Here is a 15146-nt window from a genome sequence, read left to right as displayed (position 1 = left end):
AGCCTTCCCCCTACCCCGTCCCTGCCCCGGGCCCTGCCCCAGGAGAGAGCAGGTGACAGGCCAGAGAAGCCAAGGATAACCGGGTTCTTGGCTGCCCACAAGGAGACCTGCGGGACCCCCAGGCTCCGGGGCCCCCGGGGTAGAGTTTCCAGCATCATCACCAGGACCTCCAGGGTCAAGTACAATGCCCGCCCCTGCACCAGCGGGAGGAGTTACCTGGCGGTGCAGGGACTCCTTATTGGCCAGCTCATTCTCCAGCTTGTCATTGAGGTCATGGATGGACGTGGCCTCGCGCTGCGCAGCCAGGTAGCGCTTCTCGAGTGTTGTGATTCTCTCCTCCATGTCTTCCTTCTGGGCCAGAGCCTGGGGCAGGAGAGGAGGGCATGGGAGGGAAAGGCATCAGCTTCTCTCTGCCCCAATCCTGCCTGCACCTCCTCACCAACGCCTGACTGCCTATATCCTCCCCATGCCCCCCTGCCAGTTTCTGACCTTGACCCAGCCTTCCTGCTATGCCTCCACACAGTGGACCCCACCCAGTGTTCCCTCTTAAACTCCCCAGCCCCAGCCTGGCCTCCCTCCACACCTAGGGCATTCTAGCAGCTGCCCTCCAGAGTGCTGAATGCCTGCACACTGCAACCAGGTGGGGGCAGGTGGGGGCCCGAGCTCACCTCCCGGAGGTCCCGCTGATGCTTGCTGCTCAGCTCCTCTGACTTGATGAGGTCCCGGCGGGCAGTGCCCAGATCCTCCTCAAGTTCAGCCACTGTTGCCGTCAGGGTGACCAGTCGCTCCCGAGCCTGGTTCAGCTCAAAGTTCTGCTTCTCCAGGAGCTCCTGCAGCTCCTCTACCTGGCCCGTGTCATCCTCCGGGGACAGTGAGCCGTGAGTCAGTCGTCGGGCCCAGGGTAGCCCACCCCCTTGGCCCAGCCCAGGGACGGCACTCCCAGAGCAGACCCCAGCTCTGCGTCCAATGACCGTGCACACGTCTAGCAGCACCGGCCTTCCTCGGGGACCCCAGGAGCTCGCGCCAGACAGAGACCAAACAAAACACCCTTGTTCTCTTTGTGTCTCTTTTGAAAAACCGTAGTGTCTAGTTTTACCTGCTGTCTCAGAATCTTGTCACCCAGGAAGGGGCATGATTAGGGGAACAGAAGCTCGGGGAGAGAGAAGGGATCGGATCTGACACTGACACACACAGTGCCTTAAGGATTCAAGCACACAACAGAGTAGGCGCCTAGCTGCATGTGGGGGACACACATACAAAATCTATCGATTTCTTTACGGGTGGGGTAGGAGGAAGAAGGAAAGAGACCTGGGAATATTGGAGAAAGCCCCGAATTTCACTCACATCCCGTCTGGGGACGGCCCTGCCCCTGCCACGCAGTTCCCCATGACCCACCTTCCACAGGCGCTTCGGTCCCCTCTCCACGGTCCCCTCCTCTTCCGCCACTCCATCGCGAACCCCGGCCCCCTGCTGCAGGGCAGACACCTGTATGGAGGGCACAGCCCCCAGGGTGGTGAGTCAAAGAGAAGAGAACTTCCGGTGTATTCCAGACCCTTCTGAGTCCCCTGCCTCCTCCCAGCCTTGCATTGGCTAAGGGTCTCCAGCCATGACCGTGGGAAGAAATCCAGTGCAGGAGTGAGTGGGGCAGAGCAGTGAACCCGCCTCAGCTACCGGGAGCTGCAGCCTACAGGTGGAGGGCGGGCGGGCGGCTCACCTGCTGGTGGGCCCCTGCCAGCTGCTCTTCCAAGGTGGTCACTCGCTCCAGGGCTGCTCGGAGCCGCTCCCGCACCTGCCCGGGGTAAGGGGAGATGGAGGAAGACACAGGGACCCCACGGGACTCCGGCTGCAGGAGCCTGGCCTTGGTCTACCAGCACTGGGGCACGAGGCAGAGAGAGGGGCCTGCCAAGAGGCCCATCTCTGAGAGGGAACGGAACACTGGACCCGGGAATAAGGAGGAGGGGCCGGGGCGAAGCTCGAGGGCAGTTTTCCCTCAACACGGGGTGCAGAAACCGCAGAGGAGGGACGCGCATTGGCGAGGCCAGGTGGTGGGGTGGGCCACGCGGCAGGCCTAGGCCGGCTACCTTCTCGTCCAGGGCCTTGTGGTGCTCGAACAGTGACTTGAGGGCCTTCAGCACCTCCACCTCACTGGACACCCCTGAAGGCGACTGGGCCTGGCGCTTCACCACAGTCATCCGCAGCGACCGCTCGTGGCGGGACACCAGGCACTCCAGGTGTTCCAGGAGCAACTGGTAGGGCATGGGGCAGGGCAAGAGGGAAGGCTGTGAGCAGTGCCCCGGGAGCTAGAAGCAGGACCCCCGTGACCACTGAGAAGACATGAGTAGGGCCGTGCACCCCCTTATTAAAATGTTGAAATGCTTCAGGTTGGTGAACAGCTGCTGCCCCAAGCCAGCTGCTCCAGCCTCTGTCCCAAGACCCAGACGTTCCCAGGGCCACCCTCATCTATGGGGGAGAAACCTAGGATCGACCGCAGAACATAAGACAGGAAGAGGTCAGCATGGGGCCGGGGATGTGCCTGGCCCTGGCCACGCCCTTGGTCGGGGGTTCACCCCACAACACACACACACCTGGTCACCCTACTTACCCTCGTGTTATTCCGCTCTGCTTTCAGCTCTGATATCTCTTCCTCCCTTTCTAGAAGCTGCTCCCGACACATGCTCAGCTCCCGAGTTAAGGTGGCAAATTCCTGAAAAGCCCCAAGACCCCTGAGTGCTCGGGGATTTGCCCCCTAACCAGTGCCCTGCATGCCCACATCGGTGGTGGGACCTTCTCACCCACCCCTTACTTCTGGCACCTGCCCCCGGAAAAGTCCCCATCCATCCAAACCACAGTTAGCATCCGTGCCCCCAGAGGGGTCCCCATCTCTGGGTCCTCCATCCACTCCAAGTACACATTAGGGTATGAGGGGACAGAGGTGGAAACAAGAGTGAGAAAGTCAAGGAATCTGGTCTGAGGCCCCTTCCCCCTCCAGCCAACAACATAACCCCATTATATCCTGCCCCCTAGTTTGTATTTCTGCTCAATGACTTTATCCTTTAGAAACAGATGGAGGGGAGTCTCACCTCTGGGTTGGCAAGGCAAGGTCCCGACAAAGACTGGTGGCTATTAGATAAGGAAGAGAGGGGGCTTTGAAGCAAGTGCCCCAGGGAGCTCCCTCCCACGCCCCCGCTGCCAGGGCTTTGAAAGAAACGGGTGGCCGTGAAATAAAGGGACTGAAATAAGGACCCACGTATGTGGGAGCAGGAGAGCCTGCAGACCTGCCTGGTCAGCCATGCGGCTCTAGTCCACATCCCAGGGACCCCCACTTTCTGAGTCCAGGGCTGCAACCTGGTGCCTGATGCCAGTTCACTCGCTCTGACCTTACCAAGTATCCATGCTCAAAGTGCCCCTTTGAGGAGGCCTGTCCCCACACTGTCAGGCCCAGACACACAGAGACACCTTTCCAGCCCACGCTTCTCAGTGAGGACACGCACACAAGGGTGAGAGGCTAGCCCCGCAGTTCCAGGTCTATTGTGCCCTACTTATTCAAGCAGACATCATCTAATTCCAGAAAAGTTTTCCGAAAGGTGGCCCGAACTGTGGAGGGTCTGGAAGGGACTGAACAGCGGCTGCAGCCCTCTCCTAACTGAAGCCTCCTTCCGTCCACCAAGGACTTGTGATTGAAGGAAGAATTCCAAAGCAATCCTCTCTTATCACTCCAGCTTAGGCAACAGGGTCAAGGGCTGTGGGAAGTGGCCAAGGGACCCAGGGATGCCAGAGCCTGAGAAGCCTCAGATCTCTCCAACCTTGTTCCTTGATTATTGCCTTTCTGTCAAGGCCATGGCCAAAGGTGGCCAAATATCTCACCAGCCAGGCATGGCTCCAGTGGTGCTCCCCTCCTTTACACACACACACACACACCATGCACATGCACACTCACACACATTCACTCTCACACCCACTCACACGCATTTCACACTCACACTCACACACATCATGCACACATGCACACGTACATATACCCAGAGACGGAACTCAGCACATCTCTAGCCCCACGCCATTGCGCCACCACCGAAGGACCCGTGCTCTCCTCCCCGCCCTTCCCTGGGCTCCCCACCCGGACGGACATCTGCCTCCTCCCCAACTCTAGCCCATTGGACACACTGCTGCCAGGACAGTCTCCCAAAGCAAGGCATTGTCCACAACACAGAATATAAGCCCTGAGTATCCTGTTTTTCAAGCTTCTCTCTCATGGGCTCCTTTCATACATCATACATCATACATCAGCCCGGGTCACCTGCCATGTCCAATCACCAGCAAACTGTCTTGATTCCACACCTTTGCTCAATGGGCTACCTCCCCCTGGAAAGCCCAACTCTCTGTCACCAGGTGATGAAATCACATCTATCTTTCAAAGTCCATCTCAAAGGATACGGGTCCTGGGGACCTTTCCAGACTCCGCAGAGGAAGGCTGTCTCCCTGCCCTGAACACTGTCTGGAATAGGGCTCAACAGCACCAGCTTAGGAACCCATCGTTCAAGCACAACTACCGTGAACACCTACCATGTACCAGGTCCTGTGATGCTCCCTGGGGATACAGTGACAAGAAAGATATAAGCCCTGCCTGCCTACAGCTCCCAGCATAGGGCTAGACTCGAATCCCAGCTCTGCCCCATTAGCTGTGTGATCTTGGATAAGTCACCTAGCGTCTCTGAAGCTCCACCTCTATCTGTAAGATAGAAGCACAGGCTTCCTCCCCTGTTGCTACGATGATCAAATGAGCCAATGTATGTAAAGCGCTTACCACGGGTCTGCCAAAGGCAGCAACTTTTAACACTGATGCAGTTTAAACGACCGTTGGGGCCACTCTTCTCTTCCCCTACCTACCTGGTCTTCCAGTCGCTCGGCTTTTTATCTATCTCCTTTCTAGTCTGTTGGCCCCAGGGGCAGGGCCTGGCTCCTTCAATCTATGGCTTGTTCAGGGCCTCCTGAACCTTGTCCTCCTGCAGGACTCCATATCCCTCTCCATCAAGCACCACCAGACTCTGCCCCCACCAGTTCTGAGCACTGGGCAGGAGAGTCCTGTGGTCCACCTGGGTTCACCCTGATTCTTCTCCCCACACGCGGGGAAACGGTGGACGTATGGCTCCTCACGGCTGCCTCCCTGGTCCAGGCAGCAATACACACACACACGCATGCACGCACGCACACACAGGCTGGGCAACTGGCTAATCTCCTCAAGCATCACCTTCCATCACTTGTGAAATAGAAATGATGGCGGTAACAGTAGCAACTTCATAGCTGCGAGCATTGAGCGAGGCCAACTGCACACAGAGTGCTTAGTACCCAGAAAACACAGAAATGGTGACTTCATTGCTAGCAATGGTGGTATTGTTGATTAAGGAGCCTAAGAGAGGTGTCAAGATACCTGGCTTCTAAATCCAGCTCTGCCTAGATTTTCTACGTCGTGCCTCTTGTTCTTTCCATCTGTGTGATAAGAGGTGGACTAGATGATCCTAAGACTTCTCCATTTCCACCCTCCGTTTCCCCACCCACCACCTCCGAGAATAGGGCACTGACGAGGCACAGGCAAGGCAGAGGCGTCTTTCCAGTCTAGGGTGCCACCTGCTGGCCGCATGGGCTCACTGCAGTGGGCAGCTATGGTTGGGTTTTCTTCCAGCATCAAATTCCATCCATTTCTCTGGGTGAAACCAATCCCAGGCCGAGGAGCTTGGAAGTGGGAAAGGACTTATGCAGGCAGATGAAGGGAAGTTAAAAGATCTGTGAATTCCATTTGTTGATATGCAAATGGTGCAGATAAACTGAGGGCCCAGAGCTCACAGGGTGCTGGGCTCTGCCAGGCTAGGGGAGAGCTGGGGGTTGAGGGAGGTGCGGACCACGTGGCCTTACCTGGGGGAGGGCGGAGTTAAGATGGCGCTGGAGCTGGTCCCGTTCATGCAGGGCATCCTGGAGCCGGCTCTGCGTGGCCGCCAAGGTCTCCTGACTCTCCCGAAGGGACTCCAGCAACTTCTCCCGCTCGTCCAGCATGTTGACCATCAGCTGCTCAAAGTTGGCGTCAGCATCGGCGCCGTGGGGGGGCCCCAGCGGGTCCCCCTCATTGATTGTGGGCATCACCTCACACATGGTGGGGGTGGGCAGGACCTTCTCAGCGGCAGGGGACGGGACAGAGTTCACAGGGTTGACACCCAGGGCATGGGTCTCTGAGCAGGCAGCACCAGGCAAGCGGACGGGTGGGCGGGCGCTTCTCCCATGGCATCAGTTGCTCTTGCTCTGGAAGAGGCCTGGTGCCCGGGGCACCCCTGTGGACTGGAGCCAGAGGGTCAGGCTTAACCTCTCAGGGCTGGGGCTGGGTGCCCTAGGTCCCCAGACAAGCAGGCAGCAGCCGAGTGTGGCCATGACAGGCAGACAGAGCAGGGCTGGAAGAGGGCCCTCCGCTTAGGCTGAGCGCTGGAGCCTGGCCGAGTCCCAGCTGGGTCTAGCGACACCCATCGTTACTGGAAGGCAGTGGTCTGTGGAAGAAGAGGCTGCCGTGAGGACCAGCTGAGTAGAGAAGGGCATCCAGGGGTGGGGGTGGGGGCACAGGACACAGGACCTGGACCAGAAGGTGGGGGAGGAGAGCGAGGCGTTGGCGCATGCCCCTTCTCCAGGCTTACTCACTCAGATGGCGCCTTGCTCACTTCTCCCAAGGAATGCACATGCCCGCTGCCTGCCGTAGCCTCTGCCTCTAGCTCTCCCCACCCCCAGCTGTCAGAAGTGCAGCCGCAGTGGAGTGGTTCCCCACCCACGTGGCTCACTGGCCAAATATAGAAATGATTCAGTCAGTGGCAAGGGAGCAGCCAGCAGGCTGCCCAGAGTCCTCCTGAGACCCGGGGGTGGGAGAGAAGAGTGGGCGGATAGGGTCTCTGCCTCCACCATAGCCTTCTCCCCTGCACTTAGGCCAAGGTAAGCACATAAGGGGTTAAAGGGCTCTTCATGGGCAGGGGTCCACTAGGGTCACAGGAAACAGGGGCAGGGCAGCTCCTACCCAGACCACTGACATAGTCTGGTTCCTCAAAAAGGCACAGGCTGGGCACAGGGGTGGCAGACAGCCCTGACCGGCTCCATGCCCATCATTTGGAAAAGAGGCTCTGGTTCAAGTCATCCCCACTCCTGAAACCAGGCAGACAGCAGGCTGCCACTCTGAATTTGTGGCCCACCACCTCCGCATTGGAGCAAGACCTGAATGAGGTGAAGGGACCCGGGGTCATGCGGGGGGTACGGGGTGTTGCTTTCCTGATGTGTACGGGCCCTGGCTCGTGGCTAGACATCTTCTCCTTCCGTGTAATTGTCTATGGCCATCACCAGCCAGGGCGGTTAGCGTGTGCACAGCCTGGCTCCAAGAACCCCTGGAACCTGGCACAGGGAAGCCCAGTGGTCAGAGCAAAGGAAGGTGTGCTGGGGAAGGCGGCTGCAGCTGGGGATTTCTCTGCCCAGCATGGGCTTCCAATACCCCTGCCCGCTGCTGGAAGGCCACCACTTTAGTCGTTTTTCAGAGGAAGCTGTCTCAGAGCTCCTGCTGTATGAGAAACAAGATGGGAGCAGCCAGCACAGCCCTAGGCCCAGAGGAGACACTCCATATACAGTGCTTTCCTCCCTTCCCTCCCCTCCCCATTTGGGAGACATGGGGACAGCGTCTTGCCTACCCCTTAGGTGGCCAGCATAGGCGACAGGCGGATTGGATGGGACGGTCAGGGAAGAGATAGGAGGTGTCAGGACCCAACATGAGAAGTCAGACCCTGGGCAGCACCCAGCCTATGGCAGGGCTGAGCCCAGCAGGGCAACCATAGAAGAGCCATGCCCCTTCCACGTAAACCTGACCGTCATCTCCCTCGCCACCCCACCCCCCACCAAGTACTCGGGATCTAGGTAGAAATGGAAGAGCAAGAGGGAGGCTGGGGAGCCTCAAGCTAGAGCACAAGCTTGAGAACTCCTGAGCTCGTCACCACAGCCCTTCCCAAGGGGCCCAGGCTTTCAGGCTGGCCCAAGGGTGTGCCCACACACGCACACATAGGCAGACGCAGAAACCTGGGGACCTGGGACCTAAGCATGTGGCCACACCCCTGCTCTCGACACAAACTGGACACAGACACTAACCCAGGGGACCCTTTCCCCGAGCTGGACAGCCACTGTGGAGGGCAGTGTCCCAGCAAATCACAGAGGTGAAAAGTAGCCCCCTGCTCTGCACCACCCCCCACCTCAATGTCCCCGCCCCCCAGAGCAGCAGGGGGTGGACAGGACCTGGCTGCCAGCCCAGTCTTGCCAGGACTGACAACTCACTGATGCTGATAACAGCCATTCCTCCAGTTCTCCCATCCACCCTGAATGCTCTGAGCTCTGAGGCTGACAGCCACGATGCCGCCCCCCACCCCCAGACCTCTCCAAGCGGCCCGGCCGTCATTCCCTCCCACGCCCTCACCCCACCCCAAGAAAAAAATGAGAGAGCACGAGGGAAGGCTAGGCTGAGGAATGGGCTCCTGGGGGCAGAATCTGCCCTTTGGAGAAGAGCCATGGTGTGCTCAGGAGCTCAGGGGCCCAGGAGCCGTCTCAGCCCAACAGATTCCAAGCATCCTGCAGGGTAGTGGAGAGGAGGGAGCCCAGAGCTGGGACTCTGGACATCGAGGCTGTGGTTCTGCCACAGATCAGCAGGATGACCTTGGGCTTGTCACCGCCTACTGAAAGTTCTGCTGTCAGATGGAACCCACGACCCTTGTTTGGCCCACTCTCCAGCGGGGAGATCACAGATAAACAGAAAGCGGCGCAGGATTGCAGGGGTGTGTGAAGGACCATCAGTGGTGTGCAAAGGCAGGCCTGTGGAAGGGGTTTGGAAGTTCTCAGGAAGGGAGAACAGACCTCAGGCCGCCCGCTGTGATGTGCTAGCTATTTGGTCCAACTTGGCCTCCCCAAATCCTTCTGGTCATTCTGGCAACAGAGAAGCTGGCTGTGTAAGCAAGGCCCTTTCCCAGCCTCCCTCCCAGCCGGGTGCCCCTGTGCTTCCCCTTGTGAAATGGCATCGTGGAGAGCAGGCTGCGGATGAGCCCAGAGGGCACTGCCAGGCTCGATGCCCCAAGACGGCTGCCCGAGACTCCCCCACCCCAGCCACGGCTGGCGCAGCGAGGAGAGCAGAAGGGACCCCCCCGCCCTGGTCCCGCCGGTGCAGGGAGCAGAGCAGAAAGGAGCTCGAGGGCAGCCAGGCGGGGACACCTGGCTCCTTCTGGCTCCGGGGCCGGCTTTAAATAGCGTAATTATCATCTCAGCCTCATAGAAGCCTCCTCGACTCCTGCACAATTTCTAAGTAACGCTCCCAGGTCCTGATTCCGAGGTGACAGCTACCAGCCCCCAAAGTGAGCATTTGAGGGGCTTTGCCAGCGAGGAGTGTGGGCAGGCTGTGAAACAGAGGGAGAGGGCTCCAGAGAGAGCAGGCGTGAGGGTGAGTGTGTGTGCATGTGGCGGGGGTGGGGGGGGGGTGTCAGACCCACACCAGGTGTCTGGGCTCTTCTTGCCAGAAGAGGCAAATCAGAGGCCTCTCTGGCTTCTCAAGAGTCACCCCCATCTCTTCCGCACAAACAGGACGGCTGTGCCCTGATGGACGTGATGCTCTGACCAGCCACACACATGCACACACGTAACTGGCTGGCTCCCCACGGCCCTCCCAGATGCCAGCTGGGCCCCACCTTGGTGAGGGAGCTCCTGGAGGGCACAGCCGGCGGCCCCGTGGGGGCCAGAGGGCCAGGGCGAAGCTGGCTGCCGCTGTGCCCGTGGGAGTGGGCCTCAGGCTGGAGGCCCTGGAGCAAAGCGGTAAGACAGGCGGGCCCTGCGCCCACTGGGCCAGAAGAAGGGAGGTGGTCCTCCGGGAAAATCATACCAATTATGAAAGCAGCTCTGACTTACTGGCTATTGACCCCAGGCCAGGCTGTCCTGCATTCACCTACTTTAATTCTCACAGTCCCTCGCAAGGAAGACACAGTCCTTCCCCCTCCACAGACGTGAGGACTGGGTCTCAGAGTCATGTACCCGAATCTACAGAGCTGTGAAGAGGAAGAACTCGGATTCTATCCTAGTCTGTCTGACTCCAAGGTAGGGAGAGGGGGTAAGAAAGGGCAAGAGAGACTGCGACTCCTTCACGATTTCTCACCCTCACCCAAGGGCATGGCAGCCCAGGGCCAGCTCTCCTTGGCCCTCCTCCTCCCACCCCACCCCTGGGGAAGGAAGGCCCCTGACCAGCAACCACCATGCTCCCCAGGGGTCCACTTCCCCACCAGAGGTGACCCATGTCCAAGGCTTCAGCCACCATCCATCTAAATCCCTCCCCCAACCCCATCTCCCCTAGGGGCTCCAAACAGAGTTGTGAGCAGTCCCCTGAGACCCGCACACCACACCACATCCCTCAGGAACTGAGGACACCCCTCGGCTCCCCTCATCCTGCGGGGTTTCCAGATACTACCCTCCCAGGACAATGACGTCCAGCTGCCCACCTCTCCTTCCCTCTAACCCAGAAGCTTCTCCTCCTCCCGTCCCTCTCCCTGTTCAGCCCACCACCCCAAAAAGCCTTGCCCTCACTCCTCCTCTCCTGCGAGAGCCCAGTGAGCTTCCTCCCCTGCTCACTGTCCTGCTCTTGGACCACTGCTCACGAGTCCTGGCATCTCACCCAGCCTGCCTCAGTCTCCCTTTCCATGTCAGCCTAAGGCACTTCCGATCACCCTTCTAAGCCCACCTCAAATACTACTTCGTCCATGGGGCCTTCTGTGATCCCCCCCAGTAAGATCAAGCCTTCCACAGACCCAGCATGGTCTTTTACTCTTACCTCTCTCTGTGATACATCATCTCATCGGAAGACCCAGGGCTAAGAACCATGCCCTACTTACCTTTGGATGCCCCAACACAGGGGTCGTAACATGCATAGAATGGAACAGACACATGTAACAGGGTTGTTTCTGGACAGACCACCCCTGCCCAAGTTCCCAAAATAGTAAAAACTGGCTCAAGGCCTGGGAATAGGTTCATTTATCTTGCCTTCTGAAAATGAAACCTTCTGGAGAGCAAGACAGGGGCCACTCCTGCTTGGCAAGGCAGACTGTGGAACAGGCTGATGGGTCTGAATGCTGGCTCCTTCACTGAGCACCACGTGGCTGGGAAAAGATGCTTAATCTCTCGGAGCCTCAGTTCCTCATCTGTGAAATGGGAATGATAGTAATGCCCACCTCAGACAGCTGATTTGAGGATCACTGGAGTTCATGGACACAGAGGGCTGGGATCACGGCCCAGCGCTCAGGGGTGAATCCGAGCACCTCAGGCTCCTAAGGCACCTCCAGGCCAGGCCCACTTTGAACATACTAAGAAAACTAAAAATCTGTATTAGCTACAGGAAGCTACAGGATGCCCAAGAAAACCTCCCGGAAAAGCTCTCCTGACAGTTTCTCATGGCTGCAAGAATCCCTTCAAAAGCACACAGTTTTCTAGGCCTCCGAAAAGACCAACAGTGAGACTTTACCTCTCTGGGCTTTGGGTTCCCAAATCTGGAAGATGAAGGTCCTAACACACAACATGCCCTCGTGGTCTTCTAGGTTGTCATGAGGGTCAAAGGGGATAAGACAGAAACTGATCTGAGGAGTAGAAAATGCTACCCAAGGACCCATGGGCACCGACGGCCACCCAGGGCCACCATGTCCTCATGCCGGGCACCTTCAGGTAGGCACAGGGAGTGAGGTCTCTATCCAACAGGCTCCCCTGGGCCTGTCTCTGTGCAGCCCATCTCCCCAGCTGCTCCTCACACGTTAGGTATGGGTCACTTCTTCCCGAGACATGGCCTGCCATTTGGGTGAGCGTATGACTTACTGTCCAAACCAGGCCCTTCCTAAGAATCAATGGAAGCACTGTGAACACTCACACCAGGACACAGGTATAAACTGAGCCACAGCTGCCTGTATGGTCACCCTCACTATCACCACCCCAGGGGGACTAATGTCAAAGACTAATGGAGAAAGGAGGACTGAGAGTCTCTTCTAAACACTGCTTCTTCTAAAATACCCAAAAGTGGAGCCATCGCAACTACCTCTTTAAATGAAGACAGGACCAGCGCCTGGGTGGCTGTCGGTTAAGCATCTGCCTTCGGCTCAGGTCATGATCCCTGGGTCCTGGGATCAAGCCCCGCATCGGGCTCCCTGCTCTAAGAAGAGCCTGCTTCTCCCTCTGACCCTCCCCTGGCCTTCCCCCTGTGCACTCTCTCTTTCTCTCTGTCAAATAAATAAATAAAATCTTTTAAAAAAATAAAAGAAGACAGGATTTGCAGACTGAGATAGTACCTTTAGGGCCTGCCCGGGGACAATACCACGGCAAAGGGGAGGCAAAGGCAAAAGGCCCTGAACTCCCTTTTCTTAATATAATCTCATCCGTTCTGAATCTGTCGATGTTTCTGGATGTCTGATTAAGGTCTCATTTGTATAAAAGGGCTCCAGTCGAAAAAGCATCATACGTTTACGTACGGCTTCCAGAAGGCTCCCATTAAGTAAATACCTGCTCCCTCAGAGAGTCAGCACGTCAGTGCCACAGGACGACCAGCCCAAGAAGGCTGCACAGGTGACATGGGAGGGTCTACTGACTCCTTCCCACATTCCAAAGGGCTCCCAGAGATCTCAACCAACCAAGCCTGCAGCCCTGGAACACAGCGCACAACTTGGGCTGAAATGACCTCATTAAGTTCAGCAACCCTGGCTGACTTCTGCTAACCAGAGCCATTGGTCAACACTCATACGTGCCTTTAAAAATTGTTTGCAAAAGAAGAAACAAAGTAATAAATGTGGCTTATCTGGAGAATAAAAATCTTTCAAAACTAGGGGTCAAAATCTATAGGCCCAATATGATTCTTCTGGCATTGGGGGAAAAAAAAAAAAAGCTCAGAAGTATCCGAGTTAGTAGATGAGCCCCTAGATGAGGGAGCTGTCCTGGAGCAGAAAACAGAGCTGCCCACATCAGGAACACGAGAGGGAAGTACTGACCGGGGCCAGGGCATGGAAGGTCCAGAGTACTCAGAACTGCATCTTCATGAGTGTGCCTGGTGACCAAAGGGTATGGGGAGGGGGTGATTATCAAAGAGAGAGAATGTATGTGTATTGGGGGGGGGGGGGGGGACATGTGTATCCATGCAACAGTGTGTAAGAGTCATGATAATGTGTGGTGTGCAGGGACGGCCATGGTCACGAGTACGGGGCCCCGCGAGCAGGTGCATGCACAACGAGCGGCACGTATAATGGTGGGTATGTACGCATAATGGCGAGACAGACTGTGTGTGGTCATTTGTCAAGGGCTCACGACGTAGGACTATGGTCATGCCAACATGTCGTGTACGTAGAATCATGAGAGTGAACGCATGTGGCTACGTAAGCACATACACCTGGAGTCATGAGATCGCGCATGCTCAGAAGAGCACGTGTGTGCCATGAGAGCTTCCGCGCGTGCGCGATCAAGAAGGAGAGTCCGTGCATGCGCAGTCTTGAACCTGTGTGAGCGTGTGTGAAAGAGGGAGGGATGGAAAGGATAAAGAAAGAATGAAAATCCCATTTGTTCCAGGGGCTCTGACCCAAATGAGAGCCAAACATTCTGGGTACTCCGCAGTTGGCCTGGTGGGAGCCGAGGTCAAGGAACAGCACCCAGCCCACTCTTCTGACTGCCACCCATCCAAGCCCAGGACTCCCTGTGCATTAGAGATGGCAGCGGTCACCCCCTGGATCTCCCGGCGTGTCACTCCTCATAAAACAGCCCAGACCAAGGTCCTGGCCTGGTCCCCCTCCCCGAGCCTTCCACCCTCAGCATCCTCCAAGCCAGAAAGGAGAAGGGGACTCCTCTTCTGGAGTGGCTGCCAAGGACCCCTACCATCCACCGCCTACCCCAACCCATCTCTTACCTAGAACTGCACATTCCAGCATGGAAGCATCTTCTCCGAGGTCACCTAGGCCAATCTCCCACACAGTGTGGAAGTTCCTTCCACACCTCCCTTACACTCAGTCTTTCTTTGATTATCCTTCAGGAACAGGAGCTCCCTGCTAAATGAGGAAGCCCTCATTGTCCTAAGGAAACTTCTTCTACCACTGAATGGAAACCTATCTCCCCTTTGAAGTGACAGTTATCTATCTGAAGACAGTAGCCATGAAATCACGCGGGCAGCATAATTTATCTACAAGAATCCAAAGCAAAATAAGCCATAAAAGACTCTAATGCAAACCAGCTATTTCATTCCACACTTAACTACAAAATTATATTGTATGGAAGTATTCTTTTTAAAATCACTGTACACATTACATAATTAATATGTAATGTATACTACATCTGTACGGTAACATTATTGTTCCACATTAGAAACCTACAGCCATATACCATGCTATAAGGGAGACCTGGGGATTTTCACTTTACCTACTACTATAGAATCTAATTCTTCCACTGAGATGTACCACCACCATACTAGGCCCCCCAAAGGCTGCTCTGCTCCAGGTTAAATACTTCTAGTGTCATTGAATTCAGGGAATCAGAAGACAGACCTCTTCAATTCAATACAACAATTAACCTATGGAGTAGATTTCCTTAATCCAGTGCTAAGAATTGTCATGGACACAAGAGGTGGGTAAGATATGCTGTCAACCCCCCAAAAGTTTATGGTCTACTTGAGAGAACACAGAGTGGCTCCCCGGCCACCATCCGGGGATGGTGCCTCATTTTCTGTGATCTCAGTTCCCAGCAGTCAACCACTGATGGAAGCAGAAGATCCTGACACATCAGGAGGTCAACAGTAGCCTATCCCTACATCACGGCGCCCACATCATTCTCCTCACTTCATCCCATCAGGGAGCCATTTTATTATCTTTTTTAAAATAAAAATTTTATTTATTCATTTGACAGAGGTCACAAGTAGACAGAGAGGCAGGCAGGGGGGCGGGGCAAGCAGGCTCCGCGCCGAGCGACAAGCCCCATGTGGGGCTCGATCCCAGGACCCTGGGATCATGACCCCAGCAGAAGGCAGAGGCTTTAACCCACTGAGCCACCCAGGGGCCCCCATTTTATTATCTTGTATCATCGCAAGAAAAAGGGGGAGGACAGTAAGA

General features: G+C 56.4%; 1 protein-coding gene across 6 annotated transcripts in view; it reads right to left on the bottom strand.

Annotated features, from left to right (window-relative positions):
* PPFIA4 (PTPRF interacting protein alpha 4) overlaps positions 1-15146 on the bottom strand; it is a 48817-nt gene that overhangs the window by 30471 nt on the left and 3200 nt on the right. For 5 of the 6 annotated variants that reach the window (XM_082702036.1, XM_082702037.1, XM_082702041.1 and 2 more), the window contains exons 2-8: positions 5908-6527; positions 2603-2704; positions 2082-2246; positions 1715-1789; positions 1396-1485; positions 669-860; positions 217-363 (exon numbers count right to left, since the gene is read on the bottom strand). In XM_082702036.1, the coding sequence (XP_082558162.1) occupies positions 217-363; positions 669-860; positions 1396-1485; positions 1715-1789; positions 2082-2246; positions 2603-2704; positions 5908-6141 (1005 nt within the window). In that variant the 5' untranslated portion in view covers positions 6142-6527. The remainder of the gene's footprint in view (positions 1-216; positions 364-668; positions 861-1395; positions 1486-1714; positions 1790-2081; positions 2247-2602; positions 2705-5907; positions 6528-15146) is intronic. The other variant, XM_082702038.1, reaches the window with a different exon arrangement.

Source organism: Mustela nivalis (assembly GCF_964662115.1).
Source record: "Mustela nivalis genome assembly, chromosome: 16".
NCBI lineage: Eukaryota > Metazoa > Chordata > Mammalia > Carnivora > Mustelidae > Mustela > Mustela nivalis.
The sequence above is the reverse complement of the archived record's forward strand: the minus strand, read 5'-3'. Positions and strand labels throughout refer to the sequence as shown.